The sequence below is a fragment of the Megascapheus bottae genome, chromosome 19 (genome assembly GCF_031878675.1).
Source record: "Megascapheus bottae isolate mThoBot1 chromosome 19, mThoBot2.hap1, whole genome shotgun sequence".
NCBI classification, from domain to species: domain Eukaryota; kingdom Metazoa; phylum Chordata; class Mammalia; order Rodentia; family Geomyidae; genus Megascapheus; species Megascapheus bottae.
Genome location: NC_143527.1, coordinates 35,634,754 through 35,654,460, shown reverse-complemented (window position 1 = coordinate 35,654,460; position 19,707 = coordinate 35,634,754). Strand labels below are relative to the sequence as shown.

General features: G+C 43.6%; 1 protein-coding gene across 1 annotated transcript in view; it reads left to right on the top strand.

The window, feature by feature from the left end:
- Lama3 (laminin subunit alpha 3) overlaps nt 1–17,430 on the top strand; it is a 68,521-nt gene extending 51,091 nt beyond the window's left edge. The window contains exons 31-38 of the mRNA XM_090353330.1: nt 2,791–2,960; nt 5,141–5,324; nt 8,314–8,454; nt 12,348–12,507; nt 12,596–12,726; nt 14,769–14,862; nt 16,165–16,284; nt 17,007–17,430. Of these exons, the coding sequence (XP_090209456.1) occupies nt 2,791–2,960; nt 5,141–5,324; nt 8,314–8,454; nt 12,348–12,507; nt 12,596–12,726; nt 14,769–14,862; nt 16,165–16,284; nt 17,007–17,152 (1,146 nt within the window). The 3' untranslated portion in view covers nt 17,153–17,430. The remainder of the gene's footprint in view (nt 1–2,790; nt 2,961–5,140; nt 5,325–8,313; nt 8,455–12,347; nt 12,508–12,595; nt 12,727–14,768; nt 14,863–16,164; nt 16,285–17,006) is intronic.
- Nucleotides 17,431–19,707: the final 2,277 nt, after the last annotated feature.

Below are 19,707 nucleotides of genomic sequence, written 5' to 3'. Positions count from 1 at the left end.
GTGAGGCAGCTGCTGAGAGCTCCATGGAGACAGGAGGACAAGTATTTGGAGTGGAAAAGAGGGAATGGAGTATGTGGCTTATTGAGTGGCAGGTACCTGGGGTGGCAGCCAAGTGGAGGAAGTTGGTGTGAGACTGTTGTGGGGGGAGTCTGGTGGGGGATATTACTGAGGGAGATATCAGTGAAGACATGATTTAAATTTTCCTCTCTGGGTAAGCTCCAGACTAAATACAAGACTTTAGTCTCCTGCATCCACAGTAGCTGAGAGAGGGCACCAGTGGTCAACTATCAGACCTGGGAATCAGGCTTTCTGGGTTCACATCAGTCATTATCATTAAGTAAATGTGCATGCTGGACCAATTATCTGATCTCTGTGTGAATCTGTGTGCTCTGAAGGAAAGGAAGTAATGGTAATCCCTCATGATGTTATTAGAAAGATTAAACTACTGTGCACAAAAAGAAGAACCTCACTGAAAGGACGTGCTGTGCTACTGGGTGGTGCAGCAGGACTCTTCCTGCCACAGCAATCAGAGATTCTTTTCTGAAGGAGAGGACCCTCAATGTTCAAATGGCTGAACATTGATAGTACATGAGCAAGGCCCAAAGCTGGGAGGTAGGCTCAGGTACCAACACTTGGCATGCATGCTCTCAGACCTTCCTGAGGCCTTTGGGTCTCTGGGAAGAGAATAAGATGCTAATTTCCCAGGTCTAGAAATGGAGTTTCAGGTAGGATTTTTAAAACATTCCAAGAACACTCAGTCAGTAAACAGAAATGCCAGGATTAAACACTGGTGCTTTGATGTGCTTTTAAGCCACTTACTCTGGGAAGACTTGGTGAATTCTGGGAAGTTGGTAGAGGAAGGAAACTATGAAGTTGCAATTTAAGCATACACTGCTGTGGGATAAGGCAAGTCTTACATAGACAAGTGACTTCCATATTTTGGGCATTTCTCTATAGTCAACGAAAGTCATTGAAAGAAGTGCTTTGAGCTGCTTAAGAGATTAAGACTTATTAAATAGACAGCAGTCTGTGGAGTTGCTTGGTGCAAGAAAAATCTAGAGTCAAACTGTTACGTTAACTGCTGCTATTGCAAGAGAGTTTAGCCAAGAGAGTGGGGTAGTGGCATTAGAAATGGAAAGGAGAATGGAAACAAAATATGCTTCAGCCAGGAACCAGAGGACATGAAAATAATGTAAAAGGAAGTGAATGCTCAGAATGGCCAAGATTTGGAGTCTAGATTCTGTGAGAAATGATAACATAATTAACAGAATGAAGAGCCAGTAAATGAAGAGCTATAAATCCTATCTACATAGGAGGCTGAGATGTGAGGATCAAGTTTCAAGCCAGCCTAGGCAGAAAAGTTAGTGAGACTCTTATCTCCAATTAATTACAGAAAAAGCCAGTTGTAAAGCTGTGGCTCAAGTGAAAGAGTGCCAGCCTTGAATAAAAAGAGCTCAGGGACAGTGCCCAGGCCCAGAGTTCAAGCCCCAGAACTGGCAAAGAGAGAGAGACAGACAGACAAGCAGACAGACAGACAGACAGACAGACAGACAGACAGACGGGCAGACAGACGGGCAGGCAGGCAGGCAGATGGATGGATGGATGGATAGACAGTCAGATAGAATGAATAGTGCTGGCAAAAGTTTTCAGCAAAACTATTCAAGCTGATAATGCTTCACTGCCAGTGGATAAAGGGAATGTTCAGAGGGGAGGGAGGCCAGGAGGGTGAGTCCTAGGTAGGCCCCAGGCTGGATTATAGTCTCAGTACTGCCAAGGTTGGCTCTGAATTTAAGCAATTCACTTGGCTTTCTGATGGGGATGATTGAACATCTCAGCCACCAATAAGCAGAGGATATTTCACATAACAGATGCTAAGTGCACATTCAGAGAAAGGCTGATCTTGAAGGAATTTTATAAGTCTTGGTTTCAGAAAAATCCTTGCAAAACTGACTTAAACAACAGTGATAAAGATGTCACATAAGGAGCAGCTCAGAGTGGGTGGGACTTGAGGCTTGGCACAGCGCAAAGGTACTTTGCCTCCCACGGTTTCTTGGCTCCCTCCTGCCTGGTTCTGGAACCATCTTCACTGGATGGTGGCCAACTAAGAAATACCTATTCTCCTGGGTTTCTGTCTCTTGTAAGATTTAGACTGCTTTCTGCCTCTAGCTCCTTCTCTGTAGATGCCCCTTCATTGGCCAGGAAGGGATCCTAGGATCCTTTCGGAGCCAAATCTTCACAAAGCAAAACCCTACTTTTCACTTTGACAAATAGATTCAGTTTATTTGATGTTTATTTGTTGGTTTTTTTTCCCCTGCATTAACAAAATTATTCAAAATTCCCAAGCAAGGTAGATAGAGTGCCCAGGTCCACCTTTCAAGCCCCATTACAAAAAAAAATACTTTGTCTCTCCCAAAAGAACGACCCCCCTTCTCCCTTCTAGTTAGGCTATACCTTCCTAAAAACAAATGGTTCCCAAATCAAAGCTACATTGACAACTGATGGGTGCTGGACAGGTCTGGCTGTAGGAGGGACAAGGAACTGAATATGAGCTCTGCCTCTCTTTTTGTCAACCATCTCCCAACACGCATGCTAGCAGTGGCTGGCAGTGACCAGCTCATGGGTGAGTCCATAGTGGAAATTAACGCCCCCATCCAGATTATTGTATTTGTCTATTTCTCCACTGAATTTATCCCTTCCAATCAAGAGTGAAAATGAGCATGGTACTTGGCAAGCTTTCTTCATGCTTCCCCTGAGAACTGGCTGTCCTAATTTTTGCTCCTTTCTGTGCAGCTGATACAGGATGCACCAGTGGCCTTGCCCAGGAGCATGGAAATGAGGCAAGATTCAAAAACATGCTCACCACCTCTGAAGGCCCAGACCAGTCCAGGAGCTCTCCAGTTTGGGGACAGTCCCACCAGCTACATGCTATTCAAGCTTCCTGAGGAGTTGCTGAAAGCTGGGTAAGTACCCGTTATACTATCCCAATACCAGTTAGAACCAGATGCAGTTCTGTCGCAGGGAAGTATAACCGGCAAGACTCCTTGCACCTGTCACTGGTGAAGGCAGCTGTGCCTCAGGCATGGTTGCTTTCCTACAGCTGGAATATTCCAATCAGCTCAGCACTGGTTGAGAATAGACAGTATGCTAAAAAATTAAGGCTAGTTGGGCTTTTGGGGTGGCTTTATTGTTGTTTCTACCCTCTCAAAGCTGCTATTTATTTCTTAATAAATCATCTTTCCTCTCTTGGATGTGTTAGTGGAAGGAAAACTGATCTTGTAAGTGGCCTGGGTGCCAGATAGAATATTTTTAGTGAAGGCATTTTACTTTTTCTAATGAATTGTAACCCTTTTGAGAAAAGAGAGAATGAGCAGAAATATTAATTGCATCAGTGGAAAGTAGAAAAGCAAGGTTTGTCATTTTCAGGCGATTTGAAGAGAGAGGCATCAGTCATTCCTTCAGCTCTTTTCTGTGGAGGCAGAATTGTCTCTTCGTCAAAAATACATGGCTTTAGCTTCTGCCTTTCAGCCCCTGTTGGGACATGTACTGTGGCCCCAGACCACTTGCCAGCTCAGTTCTTCTGCAGTGGGGATTCCAATATGGCAAGAGGAGTTGCCAACAGAAATCATGAAATAGATGGCAGTAACAGCAGAGTCTGAATGTTGCTAGCCTGTCGATACCCATGTCACTTCTAGTCATGATGCACCCTTAGGGGCTTCCCAGGGCTCCCATCTTCTATGCACACCAAGAAATGAATGCCATGATGGTTCCAAGTGCCCGGCACAGAGCTTTGCCACACACTCAGTAAATATTTGTTGGATAGACAAAGGGATGGATATGAGTTTTCCTCCAAAGTAAAGCTGGCTCTGCCAGCTATGCATATGATACACAACCGTCATGCAATCAAACTCATATTAACTTCCAGTCTCTGACTCACACTATTGTCTAGTTTCTGTTCTGTGGTAGATGAAGGAGAAAATGGAGATTGAGGGTGGGGGGACAGGAGAAGGTGAATGTAGACTTCTGTTCCTTTGTGTTGAAGATCTGACAGGCACTTCAGTAACTTCCTTGTTACTCAAGCTTTCCTCACTTCCCTTCCCAACTTTTCTCTCCAGGAATACACACAAAATACAATGCATATTCATCTGCTTTAAGCAGTTTGCATTACTCAGGGAAATGTGCCAGTCACAAAAAGACAAATCATGTGTGATTCCACTAGGCACTAGAGGTGCCTAGAACAGTCATTGCTAGACAGAGTAGAATGGAGGTGGCTAGGTGCCAGGGGGGCAGGAAGAAAGAGAATAGAAAGCTTAATATATAAAGTTTAATATATAAAGAATTCTACTTCTGTAAGGTGGAAAACATTCTGGATATTGGTTTAAAACATTGATATAAAAACTAATACTATTTAACTATAGTTAAGTAATTAACTGGTTAAGATGGAAAATTTGGGATGGTATGAATTTTACCTTTTTTCTTTTCTTTTCTTTTCTTTTTTCGTTGGTCATGATACTTAAACTCTGAGCCTGGGCATTGTCTCTGAGCTCTTCAGCTCAAGGCTGGTGCTTTACCACTGTGAGCCACAGCATCACTTTCACACCCAGGCTAGCTTTGAGTCATGATCCTCAGATCTCAGCCTCTGAGTAGCTAGGGTTATTTATAGGTATGAATCACTAGTGCCTGGGAAATTTAACCATTTTTTTAAAACACAAAATCTTAGGTGCTGCTAGACTTTGAGTTCAAGGCCTTGCACTTGCTAGGTAAAATCACTTTACCATGTAAGCCACTTCCCAGCCCTTTTTACTTTATCTTTTCAGATAGTACCTACTGCTTTTTGCCCAAGATGTAGATTGAAACCATAACTGGCCTTGTTAAAAAAAAGATATTTTTGTCCATTTAAAGTCTAGACATGCTCCTTCCTGACATATTCAGGACTTACAGAGCTAGTTAAATTTGTCGTAGAAGTTCTCCATTGTCCCCAGTGCAGTACATTGTACAAGAGACCTGCGACAATCTGAATGGCTTCTGGAAATCCACAGAGGCACAGCTGGCAAGTCAAGACAGGCTTCCCAGTACACAGCTGCAGAGAATACTGCAAGCCTCTGCTTCCCTTCATGGCTGTTTGTCTCTCTCTCTCTGGCAGGTTACAGTTTGCTGTGGATGTGTTGACAACCTCCTCCAGAGGGCTGCTGTTTCACACAGGCAACAAGAACTCCTTCATGGCCCTTTATCTCTCGAAAGGACACTTTGTCTTTGCTTTGGGGGCAAACGGGAAGAAACTGAGGCTCAAGAGCAAAGCAAAATACAACAATGGGAAATGGCACACGGTGAGAGCTGGGGCTAAGGCTGGGACTATCAAGGGCTCCTCCCAGAGCACCCCCCCCAACCAAATTCTGAAATGCTGCAGTCTCCCACTTTCTGAAGATTGACATGGCACCCTAAGTGGAAAAGTCCACACCTTACCTCTTGTAACCAATGGTGGGCAAAACACAGAGACTCTACAAATATTGTATCAAATTGGGGTCAGGCATGGTGAGTCATGAACCCCAGCTGCTTGGAGAGTGGAAGAGGTAGCAAGATAGAAGTACAAGGCCAGCCGAGCAAACATAGGATGCTCTGTCTAAGAACAAGTTGACAGAGTGCTAGTCAATAAGCAAAAGTGTCGGGTACTGAATTTGAGCCCCAGTTAGGACTTTTATGAAAGAAGAAGAAGAAGAAGAAGAAGAAGAAGAAGAAGAAGAAGAAGAAGAAGAAGAAGAAGAAGAAGAAGAGGAGGAGGAGGAGGAGGAGGAGGAGGAGGAGGAGGAGGAGGAGGAGGAGGAGGAAGAGGAGGAGGAAGAAAAGAAGCTGGGTGCAGTGGTTCATAACTGCAATCCTAGCTACTCAGGAGTCTGAGATCTGAGGATCAAGGCTCAAAGCCAGCCTGGGCACAAAAGAACCTGAGACTCTTATCTCCAATTAACCCCTAGAAAACAGGAAGTAGGGCTTGCCTCAAGGGTAGGACAGTAGCCTTGAGCTGAAGAGTTGAGACAACACTCAGGCCCAGGGTTAGGACAGTAGCCTTCAGCTGAAGAGCTCAGGGACAGTGCCCAGGCTGAGTTCAAACCCCATGACCCACAAAAAAGGAGAAGGGGAATAAGGGGGAGGAGGAGCAAGAGGAGGGGAAGGAGGAGGAGGAGGAGAAAAGAGGAAAGGAAAGGAAAGGAAAAGAGAACATGACTCAAGTGGTAGAGTGCCTGCCTAGCAAGAATCAGGTCCTAAAGTCAAACATCAGTATTGGAAAAAGAAAAAAAAAGAAAAACCCTTCACATTATAAGTATAAGATACATATATATGAAACATAATGAATTTTATGTTTAGATTTTGGTACCAGTCCCCAAAATATCATATTGAGTATGTGTAATTATTTTAAATTCCAATAATAATAATAATAATAATAATAATAATAATAATACTCACCCAAATCCCAGACCAGTGTTTCAGATGAGGGATACTCAACCTGCAGATCCTCTTGGTGTGGAATTCACCACATGACTAGCTGAAAGCAATAATGCCAATGGTGTGGCAGGCACAAGCACATATGCTGGGAGAACTTGTGTGATTGGTTGCCTTGAGCACCAGGCACTTGGTCCACGAAGGCTCTACCCACTCCAGCTATAACCCCCTCCACAGTTCTCTGGGCTGCCTTCTTCTGGCTTACTCTCCTCGCTACTTTCTGGACCTTTGTTCCTACAGGGCCAGTTTCTAGGCCTGCAGATCCTTCTTTGGACCCTAGTGCCTTCCTCCTTAGCGCCACAGTAAAGACTCACCCCAACCCTTGCTTGAAGGCATCTCAGATTCTTTACATACACTAGAAGGCCCACAAAATATAAATCACTTCACAAGTTGCGTTCATTTAGTCATTCAACGATCGCAAACTACTCTCCTGAAGTATATAAATACAAAATCTTCACATCAGTGTCATGCTGGTGTGGAAGAAAATACAAGGACAAAACCAGGAAATGGCAGAGTAGCACATTGTTTCAGACAAAGTAGTCAGAACAGGCTTCCAGCTCTGGTGACCATCATGGGATGTTATAGGAAGGGAGCTCCAGCAGAGGGGACAGTAAATATAAAGCTCCTGAGGGGGGATTAGCCAGCAGACAAAAGTGATAAGCATTAGACGTTGAGAGAAGGCAGTACCACATTCCAACTTCCAAGGCCACGCTAAGCACTCTGAAGCCTTTGAAGAGTCCTAAAGTTGAGAAAGAGCCACCAGAACAGCTTTTTATTTCTAAATTTTTATTAACTGAGGAAACTACAGAGCAGGGAGATTAATAGTAGAAGTAGGGTGCCCGTGGTTCTCACCTGTAATCTCAGGAAGCTGAGATCTGAGGATGGAGGTTTAAGGCCTGCTGGGGGAAGAAGTGTGACAATAATAGCTCCAGTTAACTATCAAAAAGCTGAAAGTGGAGTTGTGGCTCAAGTGGTAGAGTGATAACCTCAAGCAAAGAAGATCAGGGATAGTGCCTAAGTCCTGAATTGAACCCCAGTCCTGGCACATACGTGTGCACGTGCACACACACAAAATAAAAGAACAGAAGTGGGAGAATTATGTGAACTTTATTGCATTTAGGGGGGCTGTGGTGGAGGTGGTGGGTGATATCTGAGATGGGTTCTGAAGGTAGAGAAGAGGGCTAGCTGGAGGCCAGACATGGTAGCTCATGCCTGTAAAAAAAAAAATAGTGAGACCTTCATTTCAAAACCTTGCTAGGTGTGGTGATGTATGGCTTTATGTGGGAGGGATAGTCCATAGGGTTTTACACGCTGCTCATCTCTTCATTTCTTTGTCTTCATCTCTGTTAATCTGTTTGGCTGTTTATCTTTTGTTTTAATTTCCAGGCCGGATACATCTGTTTATTCACTTCATTTAGTTATTACACTTTGTCCAATATCTAACATAGTCTCACAGAATAATGGTATATGACAATGAACAAGAGAAAAATCTTCTCTCATTTTTTAAAGCAGAGGTGGAGAGGACTTTTTGTCTGCCAAAGGACATTTGGTATTTATAACTCATTGGCTGGCCTTATGAAAGAATCAATACAGGCAGATGGCCTTAGGCAGTCAGTCCTATCAGAAGCCATATGGTTCTGTGGGCCTTATTCTGGCTGACAGGTGGGAACAAAAGAGTTCTCCCTCTCCTCTGTTTAAAGCTGTCTGAAGGAGAGGAAAGCTTTTGGTTTTGGTTTTGTTTTAATTTCCTGTGATGACTGATAAAATGCAACACCAATTATCAGAGGTAAAACTGATTCACTTATTCTCTTTATCCTGAAGGTGGTGTTTGGACAAGATGGAGGGAAGGGGCACCTGGCTGTGGATGGGCTGAGGGCCCAACAGGGAAGCTTGCCTGGAAATTCCACCATCAACAACATAGCCCAGGTTTACTTGGGATCATCTCTATCAGGAAAGCCAAAGGTAAATATAGATAAGAATAATTCACCTTAAAGTTGGTGCCAGTGGCTCACACCTGCAGTCCTCGCTGCTCAGGAGGCTAAGATTATAAAGATTATGGTTTAAGGTCAGCCTTGGGAAGAATAGTACATAAACCTCTTCTTGACCGATGGTTGGACTCTAGTACCCACCTGTCATCCTAGATTCATGGAAAGCATAAATAGTTAGATCATGGTCCAGGTGTCTGCTTGGACAGGAAACAAGATGCTATCTAAAAAAATAACCAGTGCAAAAAATAGCTTGAGTTATGGTTCAGCAGTAGAATGCCCACCTAGCTGGGATTGCCAAAAAAAAAATTAAACCAGTAATTCACCTAATAGGAGCATTAAAATTACATGAGATAGCTAAGAATCTGAAAATGATCAGAATGACCACAGTTTGCGGCTGGCCCAGGTAAAATGTTAACGAGACCTCATCTCAACAAACAAGCTGGACATGGTGGAGTAAATTCATGATCCCAGATACTTGGCAGATGTAGGGAGGAAGATCACTATTACCAGGCCAGCCCAGGCAGAAAGGGAGACTCTATATAAATAAATCATAACCTGAAGCACAGAAGTGGCAGAGGACTTAATACCAAGACTGAAAGAAGTGAAGATATTTTAAATGATTTTTTAAAAATTCCACTGTTCACAAATCCCAGTAGAAGGTCCTGAGCCTTTCCTTGTGAAGGATCGTTTGAGAGGCAGAGCCCTAAGACGTGGCTCTGGAGCTTCTCCATAGCTGTAAACATCCGTCTCTTAGCTTCTCTTCCAGGGATGTGAATACAGGCTGAAGCTTGCCTACCTAATGAGATTTGGTATTATGATAATACATTTCAAGCTTTAGTGATTTTTTGTCACTTTTGCAGAAACATGGTGAAAGCATTTGCTTCCATCTACTGTCAATGCACTGTTGAATTTAAATGTTGTTTTGCTTTTTTTTTTTTGTAAGTCCTGGGCTTGAGGTCAGGGCCTGAGCATTGTCCTTGGCCTTTCTCAAGGCTAGAGCTCTACCACTTGAACCTCAGCACCACTTCCATTTTTTTTCTATGTATGTGGTACCGAGGAATCGAACTCAGGTCTTCCTGCATGCTAGATAAGCACTCTGCCACTAGGTTCAACTCCCAGCCCCTTAAATGTTGTTTTAAAGGGTATTTTTTTCTCTCTTCTTTCATAGGCAGAAACCCAATATCATTTGCTATAATGGTAGGTCACTAAAAGAAAATGTTCACATGGAAATGAAATGTCATTAATGTTTAGCTCGATAGCGTGACTTCCACCCATTCATATGGAGAAAAAGGGGGCTTGCCAGTGATTGAGAGTTATCTAAGACATATTAGCACTAAGCTGCAATTTGTGCTCAGTGGTAAATACATTCTTGACATGCATAAAGTTGAATGCCCAGCACCAAAAGGAAAACAAAAAGGATGAACATCCATTTCACTGTTATTCAGTGTCCAGAAATGACAAAATTATCTCAAGAACCAAACTTGGGAACACTGGGCTACGAGAGTCAGGACTACTCTGTTCCCAAGAAGAAAAGCATTTTGCTGGAATGATCGCGTTCAAAAGCCCTGCTGAAATGCACCGTACGTCCAGCTCTGTGCCTATTCTCTCCCTTGGTTCTCTGTCCCACCTCACACACCTTCCTGTCTCCTCCCACATGTCCCTTTTCTTCCACAGAGTGAACAATAGCTCAGGCCTGGGAACTGTCCTCAACCTGAATGTAGCTTTGCCCCTTTCCTCAAAAGCTGACACCTTCTGGTATGATGTGTGTTTACAGTGAGTCAGGAATGGGCCCAGACACAAATCTTGGCCTGGAAATGGGCATGATTGAATCACATCTTCTGTACCAACTTGGGCTGGCAACCCCATTGACCCACTGGAATTTGAATCAAAACCCCAGCAAGCAATTTTACTTTATTTATAGTAACTTCTATATGTAGCTCACATATAATCTGTAACAATTATATTATATTCAATATAATATGTGCATCTAACTTTTGAAATGCTGAAGACTATTAATGTTTACTCTCCTTGAACTTCTTTACCAATTTCCCTCCCAAAGAACTCACAGGTCAGGGTAGCTACTCAAGGGCACGATTTCAGTATTCGTTCAGCCACATTCATCCTCCTCATGTCTATGGCAAATAGCAATGTTCATTTACAATATTTGTTATAACCAAGTTATATTGATATGAACCAATTCTTAGCTGTGTTGCATAGCATAGGCTCTATCTGTTAGTCAACTTTTCCTCACTGTGACCAAATATAAGAAGAAGTCCACAGAAATGGAGTTAATATTTCTGTTCAAAGATTTCTAAGGTTTGAGCCCATGGTCACTGGGCCCCAGTTGCTCCAGTGATCTATCTCACTTGCTCTCACTAGGCTCCTCCTCCTAAAGAGGGAGGGAGCAGTGATTCTGAACCTGGGAACTCCAGTCAGCCCTCAGGAATTGAGAGTCAGGCTATAGCCTGTGCTGGGGGAATCTCTTTTGAGTTTCAAATACAGGGTTTTTGTCCCTAGGTAATGACAGATTTTAAATTCAGAATTTCAGGAGGAGGCCATGCAGAAGTTTATCTTCTCTTAAGATGACCAAATCTTATACCTGTTGCATAAGATTCCAAAGTCCTAGAGCATTTATTTATTCTGGATGGTAACTTAGGAGTTTTTATCCAATGATTCTCAAACTTTTTTTTTTTGCTTTGGGAATTTTAGGAACATTTTGGAAATACTGGGAATATGTTGTGGTCCTTTCCACCTTCCCCCTCCCCCCCAGAAGTGTACATTAAAAGAGTATCTGGTATATAAGGACATTACTATAAATCCTCAGAAGTCAGTTCCTGGGCCCAGGTGGGGACCCCCTGTGCCTGGCCAGCTTCAAGCAGACCCCTGGGGATACCCACAGTGTTTTATTTTGCTTTGTTTTGTGTTTTTTTTAATTACATAGCATTAGAGATTTGTTGGCAGTAAATATACTGAGCCTAACAATGTAAGGAGCAATTTCACACATTGGTGTTTAGGGAATGTGTTGACTTTATTTTTTGATCAATCAGCTGCCTGTATTAAGCTCAGGAAGTCCTTGAAGGGTTTTGTATCTGCAAAGAGACTCAGAGCTCTGTAGACTGAGATGGCAGTTTCCCCACCGCAACTCTGTGTGTGGGTCACGGTCAGGGCAGCCCTCTTGTTTCTCTACTGGCACAAGTCAGCTCCCACCCCACCCTCCTACATTCATCATTTGCTCTGGCAACAGAGCACATGAACTCAGTGCAAATGCACTTCAAACTGCACACAGGCACAAAAACCTCTGGCATATGGGTTTTCTTGACTTTGCTGTGGGAAAAGAGCCATGTGGAAGGTTAGGCCTAGCTGACTCTCTGAAGAAGAAAGAGTAAATTCTTGCTGGCTGGAGAGCTGCCATGTCCTTAACTTTAACCTTGGCTTCCCTGCCCATCCTGCATTCCTGGGAATTGTAGGTAAAGAAGCTGTGTACTTATGTCCTAATAGGATGAGGCTAAGCAAAATGAACACCAGGATATGGAAGCGAGAGGTTTATCTTTGCGATTGTTGTTCTTAGTGTACTATGTGAAGCTATTTCTTTTCTCTTCTTTTCCTCTTATGGTTTATCTCATGTTGTTACTGTATCTGACTTTGTTATGTATATTGTATATACATTTGTTTATTTGAAAAAGGGAAGGTAAGGGAAAAACAAATTGAGGGAGGGGCAGGGGAGGGAAAGTGGGAGAAAAACATGGACGGGGGAACAGTGTTCAAGAAGTAATGTACCCACTACCTGATGAATGTAACTATGACCCCTCTGTACATCACCCCAACAATAAAATAAAATAAGATGAATGCTTTTCTCCTTGGTTGCAGAGTCTCCCCCAGCGCAGTTTTGTGGGATGCCTGAAGAACTTCCGATTGGATTTAAAACCCCTGGATTCCCCTTCTTCAAGCTTCGGGGTGTCTCCCTGTGTGGGTGGCTCTTTGGAGAAAGGCATTTATTTTTCCCAGGCTGGAGGCCACATTGTCTTGGGTAAAAAGCAGTTTAGATATAGTTCATTTTTTCAGTCTGAAGTCTTTTAATTCTGATGATTAACTGGTTTCTTTCCTTCTTTTATAAGCTAACTCTGTGTTGTTGGGGCCAGAATTTAAGCTTGTTTTCAGCATCCGCCCAAGAAGTCTCACTGGAATCCTACTACACGTCGGAAGCCAGCTGGGACCGCATCTGAGTGTGTATATGGAGGCAGGAAAGGTGTGTGGCAGCTTAATGACCTGGGGTGGGGAGAGGGAACCAGATTCTACTTCTGGATCATACTGAGTAAAGTTCTGGTCAAAGATAGAGTCGGGCTTCTGGTTCAGTGACTTAGCTTCCTAGAGCAAGCAGTTTTATCATCCCATTTTCTGTTCTTCATCTGTAAGTCAAGAAATCTTAAACAAGTTGGGCTGAATTCCACCTACAAGTAAATTATGACTTCGTCTCAGTAGCTATAAAACATGGAGGTAATTCTCCTATTCTCATGCCAAGACTAGAGAAACTGCCATGCATGTGCCCCATAAAAGTACATCTTCCCTTCTACCTATCTCCTCATTGCATCCCTACTTTTATTCAGACAGGGAGTGGCCAGGATTACTGGGATGTGTTTTCTCACCAGCTGTCTGCACTAGACCATACTATACTCATGGCCCTGCACCCAGGGCACTGTGCCTATGACCCTACAATGTGCCCATCACCCCCTACCATGGAATCTTTTCCCACCTACTCCCTGATTCTGTGTTCGTAATTTAATCCAGCAGTCCTGGAAGTCTCTGGCCAGTGGTCCTGCTCTGGCTTTTCCTTTTCCTGGGTTCCTTCTTCTACATATACTTTTTGCATCTTCATCCTTTATTGGTATTTCTTTTTCCCTGACCTTGGACATCTGTTTTTTGGGGGGGGGGAGCTGGGTAGGGGGAGGCGGCTCAAGGCTACTGCTCTGCCACTTGAGCCATAGTGCCACTTCCAGCTTTTTCTGAGTCTGTAGTACCGAGGAAATGAGCCCAGGGCTTTGTGCATGCTAGGCAAGTGCTCTACTACTAGGCTATGCTCCCAGCCCTCAATTGGTATTTCTTTTTATGGTGGTGATGATGATGATGATGATGATGATGATGATGATGATGATGCCTGTCCTGGGGATTGAACTCAGGGCCTGAGCACTATCCTTGGGCATTCCTGAAGGCCAGTGCTCTAATACTTGAGCCACAGCACCATTACCAACTTTTCTATGTATGTGGTACTGAGGAATCGAACCTGGGTTTTCATGCATGTTAAGCAAGCCTCAGTTGGTATTTCTAACCACTGAATTAGGACTTTTTTTCTTTTTTCAAAGAAGTCTCTATAAAACCAAAATTCCTCCATGAAGCCTTGGGGAGCTAAGGCCTCAAGTCAAGGATCGATGCTGAGCCATTTTCTTTCATCACCATCCTTCTGCAGTTTATTAAGTGTGGGGATAACAAATCCCAGAAGTAAATAAAATAACCCAAACTCCTAGAACACTTTTGTTCAACTTTTGGGGATGAAAACCAGAGGCTCTCTCATGCTTCACGAGTACTGTCTCACTTATCTGTGCCCATCTTTAGAGGTGTATGTATGTGTGTGTGCATGCACATGTGCAAGTACTGGGCCTTTAACTCAGGGCCTAAGCAAATCAAATGTAAACTATTTATAAATGGATTTATTTTAGTCTTCTCATTCCATTCACCTAGATTCAACCCCTAAAAGATTCTGAAGGAGCCCCTAGAGTAGAAAGAGGGAAGGTGGGATTCTGCCCCCAAATTGGTCCACTGCGTAGTATCCCTGCCCCCGCCCTTTCATTGGCCTGCCCCACACAGACAGTGTGCAGTTAGTTTAATGTCTTGGATGAAAATCCTCTGTATGCAATGCAGCCGCGGGATTGCTATAATTAGCTAACCTTTGCTGCAGCGTGTAGGCCTCTGTCAGCATTTGACACATCCTTTCCAGCAGAGCTACTGTCCTAGTCATCACTAAGGAGGATATAGGTGTTCTTGATAGAGGCAGGGTTCAGACTAGGAGGAAAGAGCCTATTGTCATTGCCAGCAATTTCAGGCAGGACCTTGCCTGGGAGGGACGTAGCAGATGGACTCTCTGGAAGCCTTGGACACCTTGGAATCACTGAGTGCAAGGGTCAGGAAACCAGTATCTAACGTGCTCGTAGGCTGTCTTTATGTCGAGGCATGGAAGGGGATAGTCGCCTCCATCTGCCTCTCAGAAGGAAATAGCAGATTGCATTGTATTCCCAGGTCACAGCTTCTGTGACAATCGGAGCAGGAGGAGCATTGACATCGATTACACCGAAACAGTCTCTGTGCGATGGACAGTGGCACTCCGTGGCAGGTATGGCATCTTTTATCTTTTTGTTCACACAGTAAAATAATCTCCTCCCAGCTGGGTACTGGTGGTTCACATCTGTAATTCAAGCTACTTTCAGAAAGCTGAGATCTGAGGATCTCAATTCAAAGCCAGCCTGGACAGGAAAGTCTATGAGACTCTCATCTCCAATCAACCACCAAAAAACCAAAAGTGGAGCTCTAGCTTAAGTGGTAAATGCTAGCCTTGAGCAAAAGGAGCCCAAAGACAGTACGCATGCCTTGAGTTCAAGCCCCAGGACCTGAACACATACATAGAAAAAATAGTTTCCTTCCATTGGAATTTGATTATCTCAAAGGATAGCCTCAATCCATCCAAACCATGGCTGTCCATAGCATGCTGAATTTTGGGGTTTGGGGATGAATTTCTTGAACCCAGCAAACCAAGAAGCACATCAGTTTCCAGTGACACAGTTCCTTACTAAACTATGGAAGAATAGACGTCAAATCTCAGGTTTGTCTTTCTTCTTTGTGATCGTAAGCAGTTTGGATAAGTGCTCTTGATTTCCTCATCTTATTGATGGAGATTAAATCTAGTACATAGCTCCTAGGGCTGGCGAAATAAAATGAGTAGGACTCTGTGTATGAAGTGCTTATGGGTTATTTTTGTCAGCACAATGCTAATGAAACAAAGTAGTAAAAGCAAGGTTGAGCCTCTCAGAATCTGTTACACTAGCAATAACTTGTGGGCATTCGTTTAGACATGTCTGAACCTGTAGCAGCTAAAATACCTTTTGTAGAAAGGTGTTTCCTCTGCTAATTTGCAAGCAAACCAGGTTGAGTTTTCATTGTGATTGTTAATCCCAAAGGAATTTTTTCTATCAAGGGTCAGATTTGTGTGTGTTATCTTTCGTGTCACTTTTGCTAAGTGAGCATCTTCTGGGCCAGTAGCCAAAATAGTGTGAGGTACGCATGACATTCAGAGGCAGAGCTTGAATCTCAGCTCTTGAGAACCACACCATCTGGTGAGGTCCTCAGAGGGCACCATCTCTTACCTAAGGAAAGGCGAACAATGCTGTCTTCTGCACAGATTCGTTTTAGGGATTTAATTCAGCAGTGTGTGCAGAAGCACTTAACAACACTGTGTGGTGTTAAGATGTTAGTGGGATTTATACCAAGGCTAATAGGCATGCCTGTGCATGCAGCTCCACAAGACCAGGGGCAATGTGCCCAGATTGAGTAAATGCTGATATAAGGGTCAGACGAGAAGAGAAGGGAAGGAAAAGGGCTCTCCTCTGGTGAGAGATCTAACCCCCTTCCTTTATTGCAGTCACCATCAAACACCACATCCTGCACTTGGAACTGGACGCAGATAACAGCTACACAGCTGGGCAGTTTACCTTCACACCTAACAGCACCCAGGGGCCACTGTACATTGGAGGTGTCCCAGGTAACTCTGGTCCTGACTACTATACCCATTGTCCCATGTCCACGGGGGCATCCCATCATAGTCCTGCGCTATGGTGCTCTGCATGTGGAGATTGGCAGAGCAGCTCCTGGCTGGGCAGTGGGGATGGTGAGGCCTTGGAGCCAACATGCAGGAAAACTCAGTTGCTAGCAGTCAGGCCACAGCACAGTGTTCCTACTATCCCAAGCCTATAGCTGAGAAACCTCCCTTAAGAGGTTGTATTAATCCAGAAGTCCGATGTCAGCCAAGAATTAGGAAAAGGGTTGAGAGTCTGGTCCCTATTTTCTCAGGCATTTAGTCTGATCCCTGAGTTATTGTGGGGCCAGAATGGGAAAATTAGGTAGATTGAGACAGTCAAGTCCAAGACTGGAATTTTACCTAGCAAGAGCCTTTACATTCTCTCTTGTTTTATGTCCTGCCATATGGTCTGATTGTTAATTTTATAGGCCTTTCAGGACCCATAAAAAGCTGCAGAGTTCAGAGTTATTATCTATTGATTTGGGCAGCAAAGCTTCTTCTCTGAGAGCAGTCCTGCTGTCCATTCATCATAGTTGTGGGGCATCAGATGCTGGGTTGAAGGGAAGGAATTGACTGGTGACTGGTGGACTGAGAAGGCAGGTCCTTTTGGTTCTTCCTAATAATGAAAGCTCGTCATGCATTTCTTTAACAGTATGAGCTGAGTACCTATTCCTTTAATCTTCCAGCAGACTTGAAGACACTGGCTATCCCTGTGTGGAGATCGTTTTTTGGCTGTCTGAAGAATATTCAAGTCAACCACATTCCTGTCTTTGTCACTAAAGCCCCAGAGGTCCGGGGATCTGTCCGTCTGAATGGTTGCCCTGACCACTAACCTGGAGCTGTAACACACAGGGAAATTCACCCTCAAGAGCACCACCCGCCTTCTGCGCCTTCTCAAGGTCATCCTTGTCTCTAGACACCACCAGCACAATTTTTTTTTTCCATTCCAACCACATACAGCCATCATTTGGACAACCAGTGCTACCTACACATTTTATGACAAAAAAATCCCATGTCTTAAAGAAGATGAACAAATTGTTACTCAAGCATGTTATTCAAACGCAGTAACTTTGCTAATATTATTTCCCACTAAAAATTAAACGTCTTTCAAGAAGCATTTTTTCCACTTGTTAAATCAATTCTTTTAAGTGCACATTGAAAGAAGGAACCTTTTAAATATGTCACAGAGCTGTAATTTATGGGGTTAAAGAAATGCAACCTACTCTTCAAATTAATGATGTTCTATGAGCATAAATCCAGGGCTTGGTGGTCATTGTTAATTATACTAATGCCTCAGCACCTGTTCACTGTGTGATCCACCACAGTTTTCTACAAGTAATTATTGAATACTTAATGGGAAGTTGAATGTGTGCTCAGTGTATGAATCATAATGGAGCCTAAAAAGATATTTCTATAGAGAATATGTGATTCAATTGGAGAAATGTTGTATTCATAAAATAGTAATTAACAATCAAACCATTTAAATAATGAGGCCTATTGGCTTCCTAATGCTAACCTTCCTCTATCTGCTACCAACAAGTTCACATTATGATTATTGATCCATGGTGAGTATGTGAATGAGTGGGTATGTGTGTGAGGGGGGTGGGTGGATGCTAGTACAAAGGCTTAACCACAGGGCCTCTAGCGCTTGCCTAGCTTTTCACTCAAGGCTGACAACTCTACTGCTACACCTCTACTGCTGGCTTTTTGCTGATTAATTGGAGGTAAGAGTCTTGGATGTATCTGCGCTGGCTGCCTTTGAAACAAGATCCTCAGATCTTGACCTCCAGAATAGCTAGGACTAGGATCACCATCATAAACCACCAAGACTTGGCCTGATTATTGATTTTTGATAGTACAAAGAAACTGAGGCTGGTATACGGATTGTAACTAGAGCTTTGTGTGGTAAGCCAACAGAAGCCATTCAGAAGGGGAAATCACTATTTTACCTGAAAAATAATGAATGATGGAATAAATCAATATTAGTACCCACCCTTTTTTTCCCTGGCAAGGATGACTGAGCAAGCATTATCTGTCATCTTATGCATTGTATTTGTTAAAAAAAATATTTCTGAGGTCTGGGAATGTGACTTAGGGGCTTGTCTAGCATGCATGAAGCTCTGGGCTCAATTCCTCAGTACCACATGAACAGAAAAAGCTGGAAGTGGTGCTGTGGCTCAAGTGATAGAGTGCTAGCCTTGAGCAAAAGAAGCTCAGGGACAGCATCCAGCCACTGCATTCAAGCCCCAGGACTGGGAAAAACAAGAATTATAATAAATCCTATATGGTAACTTAGCCATCTGTTTTCCTCTTCTGAAGTAGGGCCTTTGTTCTTTTAATACTTTTGCCTTGCAGGTTTTTTTCCAGTCCTGGGGCATGAACTCAGGGCCTGAGCACTATGGGTTTTTTCCTCAAGGTTAGTGCTCTATCACATGAGCAACAGCACCACTTTTCTATGTATGTGGTACTGAGGAATTGAACCTGGGTCTTTGTGCATGCTAGGCAAGCACTCTACCACTAGGCCAAACTCCCAGCCCAAGGGTTTTGTTTTGTTTTGTTTTGTTTTATATGTGCTAGAGGGATACTGGAAAATGCTATAAATCTTTTTTTTGGGGGGGGGTTGGTCATGAGGCTTTAACTGTGTGCCTAGGTACTGTCCCTGAGCTCTTCAGCTCAAGGATAGTACTTGAGCCACAGTGCCACTTCTAGTTTTCTGGTAGTTAATGGGAGATAAGAGTCTCACAGACTTTTATGCCTGGTCTGGCTTTGAACCACAATCCTCAGATCTCAGCCTCCTGAGTAGCTAGGATTACAGGGGTGAGCTACTGGCACCTGGTGCTATAGCTGAGTGGGAAATCCTTAGGTCATTGAAATGTACCTTTGAAAGGGATTGAGGGACTCCAGTCTCTTTCTGCTTCCTAGCTCAAGATATAACAGTCAATTTTGGCAAACTAGAAACCAGAAGCTGAGCAATACAAGTTTATTGTAGTCCAGGACAGTGGGGCCTGGAAACAGCACATCTCCCTAAGCAACAGGCATTTCTGGGGCACCCAATATGGAGACCACAATTGTATGCTTTTATGGGCCTGCTTCCTTCAGCATCTCTCAGGGTACATGTTGACTTCATTGCTTGGTTCATAAGGTCTTGTTGCACTTGCTATAGTTTCATGTGTGCTGATGTCCTCCTCTCCCAGACAGAAAGTGGCCTCCCCACAGAGATCTTTCAGTTCGTTCATCTACTCCTCCCAACCCCTACAGTGTTGTGTGGCAAATCCACAGGACTCCAATTTCTACTCTGCCAGTCACAACTCTTTACTCTTCCAGTTTTCCCACCCTCTCCAACTTGGGTTAGAACAACCATACCCCCAAAAAGGCTTAATTCTTTAT